At 37.5% G+C, this 9146-nt stretch overlaps 1 protein-coding gene across 1 annotated transcript; it reads right to left on the bottom strand.

Annotated features, from left to right (window-relative positions):
* Positions 1 to 262: 262 nt before the first annotated feature.
* Positions 263 to 6385, bottom strand: rnmt (RNA (guanine-7-) methyltransferase). Its single transcript, XM_034546053.1, has 11 exons — positions 6290 to 6385; positions 5302 to 5431; positions 5099 to 5228; positions 4446 to 4571; positions 4146 to 4261; positions 3719 to 3900; positions 3341 to 3505; positions 2171 to 2288; positions 763 to 864; positions 636 to 669; positions 263 to 451 (listed from the first exon to the last, which is right to left on the bottom strand). The coding sequence occupies exons 2-11, from the start codon at positions 5428 to 5430 to the stop codon at positions 414 to 416; spliced, it is 1140 nt and encodes a 379-aa protein (XP_034401944.1). The 5' UTR covers position 5431; positions 6290 to 6385; the 3' UTR covers positions 263 to 413.
* Between the last annotated feature and the right edge of the window lie 2761 nt (positions 6386 to 9146).

The raw sequence follows: 9146 nt of genomic DNA, 5'->3' as shown, positions 1-9146 counted from the left end.
GATGGTTTAAGAGAACTGATTATTCTCGTGACTTCTGAATGAAACATTTCTTATGCTGAAAGTCGGCTCCAATGAATTTACTGTACAGACGGATCTCAGGGGAGAAACATTTAGCAATGATCGCTACAGAATCATTTTGGGGTTAGGGTTAGGTTAACCATTTTGTCCTTCGTAAACCTTGACATTGGCTCATTGGTAAGATATCGTACTCTTACTTGTCGTACAGATATAGTACCCACAACATTCAAAAACAGAATACTACTTTATATTTACTTTGAATTTATTTAGATAACAAAAATAACAAAGTTCATAGTTTATCAAAATAATGCCTTAAAAGTAACAAAATGAACACTGCACAAACCCAACATGAACAACAGGTGAGCAGCAGCTGACATCAGAGCTTCTGTGGAGCATCAAGACATCTTCTGAAAAATAAACACCAGGTAGATACCTGGAAACAACAGAGAGGACAGATGATGTACTTCAGAAATATATACATTACAAGGAGTCGGCTCCTAACATGTTTCAACTTGCCTTGTTATTCATCAAACTGTTGGCATGATTGATTTTAACCGTTGATTGTGTCAGGAAAGCATTCTCAGGTTAAAAACTGTAACATTAAAAAAGGCACTTACTGGCTGCTTCCCACTCAGATCTGCTGAGAGTGCCCTGCACAGAAACAAACACAACTGTTAGACCAACACAAGTCAACCTGGACAAAGCCCTCTGAACCAACAAGAACAAACCATTCAGAAGACCCACCAGTGGTAGTTGGACGCCGGCTCTGACACTGTGCTCTTCAGCATGGCCGTACTCGCCTCTGCTGTCTGCAGCCTGTCGACCTCCATCCTCACAAGGAAATGGCTGAAAATACAACAAGCACAGATTCACTGAACAGTAACTAGATGCTAATTGAAGCATTAAATGCTCATCAACAATTCTATGTTCAGTACATAGAATAATCTACACGGTGAACACGGTACCTGTGACACTACGACAGTACCGTTCAAAACATGTGGGATTAACTCTAACTTCTAACCCGCTACCTTCTCCAGAACGTGATGTTTGAGTCCAGCTAACATGCCAACACATGCGTTAACCCTGATTCACCTGACCCACGGGGAAACTTGATGCATTTAAAAACTGAGAGAAGAGCGCACATGCTTGTGCGTGAAATAAAGACAGATCTTGGTAACATTTTTATTTCTTCATCTAGATTAAAGTTTTTTTTTTCCTCAATGATATTGAGATCAAATAAATCCCAATACAACGTGGTCGGCATGACTCAGTCAGAATCAAGTGGAATCCATTTAGCAAAGGTCATTTTCAAACAGGCGTATAAGTCGTTTGCTTTGTCAGAACCAGAGTTTAAAAAGTAGAGCATGAATTTATCGTCTGGACGTATTTTGCAGGCAGTAAAGTTATAACTTAGAACAAAAAGTTTCCACAATTTAAGTTACACTACTTTAATGTCTGTTTTTACCGTTATTCTAACATCAACTGAAAAAATGTAATCGAAAATCACAAAGCTCCATATATACCAGGTTCAGAACCAAAAGGTCCACTCAGTGAGACAGACAAGAGGGACGACAGTGAGACAGACGGCAATGAGACAGACAGGAGGAACGACAGTGAGACAGATAAGAGGGACGGCAGTGAGACAGACGCCAGTGAGACAGACGGGAGGGACGCCAGTGAGACAGACGGGAGGAACAACAGTGAGACAGACAAGAGGGAAGACAGTGAGACAGACGGCAGTGAGACAGACAGGAGAGGAGGGACGACAGTGAGACACAAGAAGGACGGCAGTGAGACAGACGGGAGAGATGACAGCGAGACAGACAAGAGGGACAACAGTGAGACAGACGGGAGGGACGACAGTGAGACAGACGGGAGGAACAACAGTGAGACAGATGGGAGGGACGACAGTGGGACAAACGGGAGAGATGACAGCGAGACAGACAAGAGGGACAACAGTGAGACAGACGGGAGGGACGACAGTGAGACAGACGGGAGGGACGGCAGTGAGACAGGACAGTGTCCTCCATTGAACGGAGAGCTGGTTCATAGATAGTCCCATGGGAGTGGCGTATCTTTCGGAACTAACACTTGATAATACACTGTTCTACCTACAGAGACATTGATTGATAATTAACTATTTTAATTTCACCTGCAAAGCCATCATCTTCATCATGAGGCTGCGATGATGCTCCTTCTTCACTTTCTCTTCAAAGAACTCAGAAAATCGCTGCTTCAACACCAATCGCATGTTGTACCGCTTCGCCATGCTGCAATAAACAGACATCAGTAAAGTACAGGAGAACCTTTAGAACCACGAAGGTATTCTACAGTAGTGATATTACAATAGAGTAATATGAAGGTATTGTACAGTCGTAGCAGTATAAGAGTAATTAGAAAGTATTGTACAGTAGTGACAGTATAATAGATTAATTAGAAGGTATTCTACAGTAGTGACACTGGCTGCTCGTAGTCTACAAATCCATTTTGGGAATGACCCCTCGCTACCTCTCAAATCTTCTGCACATTTCAGTAATCGCCGTTTAAGATCCAGTGACTTCATCAGGCTCATCATTCCAAAAGTCCGTACTGTGTTTGGTCAAAACGCCTTTCATTTTGCCCAAAACACGCTCAAACTAACAGCTCTCAATATGTTCAAACTAACAGCTCTCATCTCTCAATATGTTCAAACTAACAGCTCTCATCTCTCAACATGTTCAAACTAACAGTTCTCATCTCTCAACATGTTCAAACTAACAGTTCTCATCTCTCAACATGTTCAAACTAACAGCTCTCATCTCTCAACATGTTCAAACTAACAGTTCTCATCTCTCAACATGTCCAAACTAAAGCTGCAACAAGTCATAGTTGACAGCTGTACTTGCTGACCAGCCATCACTTCTCTCTCTCTCTTCCATTTTTACAAAGAACATCCAGTAATCCGCCTTTTTTTTGGTACAGTGTGTATTAATTTATCTATATTGTTTCTAGCCATTTTCTCATGTGTTTGTCATACTGTATTGTATCTGTGCTGTTTTTGTGACTTGTGTGGACTGTGCTACTTCCTCTTGGCCAGGTCATCATTGTAAATGAGAATTGGTTCTCAATTATTTTACCTGGTTAAATAAAGGTCTAATAAAATATTTTTAAAAACAGTATAATATAGTAATTAAAAAGGTATTCTACAGTAGTAGCAGTATAATATAGTAATTAGAAGGTATTCTACAGTAGTATCATTATTGATTAGATAAATGTTAATTACAACACAAACATGTTTAACATCACCATCAGTGAAGTGTTAATATTAATAATGCCATCTTACTGTTCAAAAAGAGGGAAGTAGACGAGGGACTCTGGAACATCGACAACGTCCTCAAGGCTGAAGTGATACTGACACCCAAACAGAGGGTAGAACCCTTTGGACCCAAAGGAAACCTTAAAAACCTCATTACCGAAGGACAGAGAGTCTGACGCCTCCAAACGTTTACTGTGGAGGTTGAGCAGAACAGAAAAGGAGAGAATACAAAGTTATATTCGTGGATTTCTACGATACGAATTAGGTTAAAGATTCTACACAGGTTTAGAAAGTATTCAACTCATGAGGTTATTTCAGCATCTAAAAACACCTTCAGTCACTGAACTTATGGGCAGAACGCAACAACAAGTGCAAAGTGGTGTTGGGATGAAGCTTTGTTCTCACACAAGTTCGAAGGCGTCCGGGGTCGTTCCGATGAAGAAGCCTCCAGGCTTCAGACGCTCACAGGCATTTCTCAACATCATGTTGGCCTTCTGTTCGCTCTCAAATGAGTAGTGATAAACAAACTGACAGCTGCAGATGTCGAACATCTGCTCTGGGTCGTCCAGCTTCTCCGACAAAACCTCCTGTGCAGACGGGTCAAAGGAGTGTTGCTAATGTTAGGGTGAGGTTCTCTAGGTGGTGTTCTAGATAGTAGTGAACTGTTCTAGGTGTAATTGTTCTACCTTGGTATATAGTGAGGTTCTCTAGCTGTTCTATATAGATAAAGTAGTGAACTGTTCTAGGTGTAATTGTTCTACCTTGGTATATAGTGAGGTTCTCTAGCTGTTCTATATAGATAAAGTAGTGAACTGTGGTGTAATTGTTCTACCTTGGAACAGTCTGCATTGATAAATTGAGCATTGAAGATTTTCTCGTTGACGTGACTTTTCTTCTTCATGTCTTCGTACCGACTCTGACACTGCTCCACCGACACTCCAGCTATATCTGAAAAAGATATACGTTATTGATTATTAAGTCACATAAAACATCTCCTCCTTAACATTTCTCTTGTAACATGGTGCTATGCGAGTCTCCATCAGGACGGCACCCTTAAGAAGAGTCTACAACAAGAGGTGTAAAGAACCTGAGGAAAGGTGATGGCAACAATAAACCAACAATAACAAATTACCTGCACAGACCAGGTGATTGATCCCTCCTCTCTTCCACTTCAGCAGGTCTCCTCCTTTCCCACAGCCGAGGTCCAACACAGAGACCTGCTGAGGTCCTGTCTCCCGGACCTGGTCCAGGATCTCCCCTATCGATCAAAGCCAATCAAATTAAAAACCACAGGTGTGTTCAGGTGTTTTTATTCTCTAGGTAACAATCAGTTCCTTAGACCACCTACCCCCACAACAAATTATGTTCTCAAACTTAACTCTAAAGTTTATACATATGTATTAGTTATTTTTGGAATCCGCATTAATCAGATCCACCACACATTTAAATGACAAAGCTGGTTCCTCTTTCTCCCGTTTCGGTTAAGAGAACACAAAGCTTTGGTTAAACTTTACGGAGAACCCTAAACCGGACTTCACGGAAAACCCCAACCCAGCTGACTTCAAAGAGAACCCTAACCCCAACCCTATCACTGATCGGTTGTCCCCACACATTCTCTGGTCCAGCTCAAAGCACAGAACCGGCCAACACACATCTGAGACAGCGTGGAACCAGTATGGACATTATTTTGTTCATGTCTATCATCTCTGTTTGGCTCTGCTGGTGTTCATGCTGGGCTGAGCCCTACAATCGGCCTGTAGAACGTATTGATTAACGGTCAGTTACCAATCAAGACACTCTTAAGCCAGTTGTTGAAGTTCCTCATGAAGAAGATTCTGCTTCGACTTCTCGCAGCCAGACCGACTTCCTGCAAGCTATTGTAGTGACTCGCGACCTTCACACTGTGATCGATCACCTGATGGATAAATCACAAGTCAATAATCTATCACATCGGATCTGAGAGATTGATAATCAGTAAGAAAATCTACCAGCTTCTTGGGGGGTGAGACCCGGCCATCGTCTTCCTCCTGTCTCCTCTTCATCTGTGACTTCTGTCCTCCTCCTTCCACGTCTCCTCCCTCATTTAGCATCTCTGTCTTTGCAGACTGAAGCTCCATCCTTCAAATTGAACGACAGAAACAGTCTCACACTACAGTTTTGGAAATAATATCCACCAACACGCCTGGAGTCGCCCACAGGAAGCAGATTGGTCAACCCTGAGGTTGGTTGCTGAGTTACAGAGGATACAATTGGAGTACTACAGACCTTTCTAGTCAAGTCTACTGAAGATAAATGCGTAGACAAGTTCCTCCAAATCCTGTTGAGACATAAGTCCTCTAACCCTTGATATGTTCTTCAGGTGATACGAGGCTGATTGTGTAATGGTCTTGATATGTCTGTTCAGGTTGAGGTCTGAATCCATAACTACACCTAGATGTCTGGCTTGGTTTGTGGTTTTTAACATCATGATTGATTGTTCGTCCTTGGAACCAACAAGAGTTATGGTTTACATCTTCCTCCGTCTTTCATGCACGAAACCACGGATCAAATTATTGTTGGTTTGTTTACAGTTTCTTGGTTGTGCAAAACAAAATAAGCTTAAATTGTTTGTTATTGTTCAAACCATTATATTGTATTCAACATAGTATTTTTTATTTCGAAGTAATTTCATAAGTACGTTATTTATAATGTGCATGTTTGTTTTGATGTCTAGGACCAATACAAGTCTCTCTCTGAACCACAAGGACCCTCAGATGTATCCTCCCGCCTCGTCCAGCTCAACAACCTGAACCTCCCACAACCAGCAGCTGTCTTCTGGCTGGGAAACCTCTGCAGGCCAGACCTTGTTGGACCTTGTCGTGGTAGTTCTCTGAGGGCTACCAGTCTTCCCACAGGAACCAGTTGTCAGGATGATGGTTTCTCAGACTAAATCCACACTGCTACGTTTCCCTTTCAACGATAAACCAAAGTACTCACGACGCTCTGCAGACTGGACCCGTGCGTGTGGCGTAGCTTTCGGATGTGTCCGTGGATGTGACGTCATATTAGGGCGACCGTTTACGTCATATTACGGCGTCTCACACGTCATATTACTGCGTCACGCTACGTCATATTACGGCGTCACGCTTCGTTATATTGCGGCATCACAGCCCGTTATCGACAAACTCATCGGACCAGAGTGTTGAATAGTCCTTTGTGGTGAGGAAGGTTCTGAGTGAAATGACCTGAAGGATCTAAGAGGCCGCCATGATGAGTGTGGTCGAATTCTCTAAATGCAAAGGAACGGAGCTTCAATGCTTCCTTACTTAGCTCCTTTAGCAGAGGAAACACTGGACCTTCCTTTACCAAAGGAAAGGAGCTTCAATGCTTCCTTACTTAGCTCCTTTAGCAGAGGAAACACTGGACCTTCCTTTATCAAAGGAAAGGAGCTTCAATGCTTCCTTACTTAGCTCCTTTAGCAGAGGAAACACTGGACCTTCCTTTACCAAAGGAAAGGAGCTTCAATGCTTCCTTACTTAGCTCCTTTAGCAGAGGAAACACTGGTATACCAGGTTGTTTATGTTAATAAAGTAATATATGAACCAGGTTGTTTATGTTAATAAAGTAATACTATGAACCAGGTTGTTTATAATAATAAAGTAATATATGAACCAGGTTGTTTATGTTAATAAAGTAATTTATGAACCAGGTTGTTTATATTAATAAAGTAATATATGAACCAGGTTGTTTATGTTAATAAAGTAATACTATGAACCAGGTTGTTTATGTTAATAAAGTAATATATGAACCAGGTTGTTTATGTTAATAAAGTAATATATGAACCAGGTTGTTTATGTTAATAAAGTAATATATGAACCAGGTTGTTTATGTTAATAAAGTAATATATGAACCAGGTTGTTTATGTTAATACAGTAATACTATGAACCAGGTTGTTTATAATAATAAAGTAATATATGAACCAGGTTGTTTATAATAATAAAGTAATACTATGAACCAGGTTGTTTATGTTAATAAAGTAAAATATGAACCAGGTTGTTTATGTTAATACAGTAATATATGAACCAGGTTGTTTATAATAATAAAGTAATACTATGAACCAGGTTGTTTATGTTAATAAAGTAAAATATGAACCAGGTTGTTTATGTTAATAAAGTAATATATGAACCAGGTTGTTTATGTTAATAAAGTAATACTATGAACCAGGTTGTTTATAATAATAAAGTAATATATGAACCAGGTTGTTTATGTTAATAAAGTAATATATGAACCAGGTTGTTTATATTAATAAAGTAATATATGAACCAGGTTGTTTATGTTAATAAAGTAAAATATGAACCAGGTTGTTTATGTTAATAAAGTAATATATGAACCAGGTTGTTTATGTTAATAAAGTAAAATATGAACCAGGTTGTTTATGTTAATAAAGTAATATATGAACCAGGTTGTTTATGTTAATACAGTAATATATGAACCAGGTTGTTTATAATAATAAAGTAATATATGAACCAGTTTGTTTATGTTAATAAAGTAATATATGAACCAGGTTGTTTATGTTAATAAAGTAATATATGAACCAGGTTGTTTATGTTAATACAGTAATATATGAACCAGGTTGTTTATGTTAATAAAGTAATATATGAACCAGGTTGTTTATGTTAATAAAGTAATATATGAACCGGGTTGTTTATGTTAATACAGTAATATATGAACCAGGTTGTTTATAATAATAAAGTAATATATGAACCAGGTTGTTTATGTTAATAAAGTAATATATGAACCAGGTTGTTTATGTTAATAAAGTAATACTATGAACCAGGTTGTTTATAATAATAAAGTAATATATGAACCAGGTTGTTTATGTTAATAAAGTAATATATGAACCAGGTTGTTTATGTTAATAAAGTAATACTATGAACCAGGTTGTTTATAATAATAAAGTAATATATGAACCAGGTTGTTTATATTAATAAAGTAATATATGAACCAGGTTGTTTATGTTAATAAAGTAATATATGAACCAGGTTGTTTATATTAATAAAGTAATATATGAACCAGGTTGTTTATGTTAATAAAGTAATATATGAACCAGTTTGTTTATGTTAATAAAGTAATATATGAACCAGTTTGTTTATGTTAATAAAGTAATATATGAACCAGGTTGTTTATGTTAATAAAGTAATATATGAACCAGTTTGTTTATGTTAATAAAGTAATATATGAACCAGGTTGTTTATAATAATAAAGTAATATATGAACCAGGTTGTTTATTTTAATAAAGTAATATATGAACCAGGTTGTTTATGTTAATAAAGTAATATATGAACCAGTTTGTTTATGTTAATAAAGTAATATATGAACCAGGTTGTTTATATTAATAAAGTAATATATGAACCAGGTTGTTTATGTTAATAAAGTAATATATGAACCAGGTTGTTTATAATAATAAAGTAATATATGAACCAGGTTGTTTATGTTAATAAAGTAATATATGAACCAGGTTGTTTATGTTAATAAAGTAATATATGAACCAGGTTGTTTATATTAATAAAGTAATATATGAACCAGGTTGTTTATGTTAATAAAGTAATATATGAACCAGGTTGTTTATATTAATAAAGTAATATATGAACCAGGTTGTTTATGTTAATAAAGTAATATATGAACCAGGTTGTTTATGTTAATACAGTAATATATGAACCAGGTTGTTTATAATAATAAAGTAATATATGAACCAGTTTGTTTATGTTAATAAAGTAATATATGAACCAGTTTGTTTATGTTAATAAAGTAATATATGAACCAGGTTGTTTATAATAATAAAGTAATATATGAA

This window comes from Cyclopterus lumpus, chromosome 11 (genome assembly GCF_009769545.1).
Source record: "Cyclopterus lumpus isolate fCycLum1 chromosome 11, fCycLum1.pri, whole genome shotgun sequence".
Lineage (NCBI taxonomy): Eukaryota > Metazoa > Chordata > Actinopteri > Perciformes > Cyclopteridae > Cyclopterus > Cyclopterus lumpus.
This window is presented reverse-complemented; position numbering and strand designations above follow the sequence as displayed.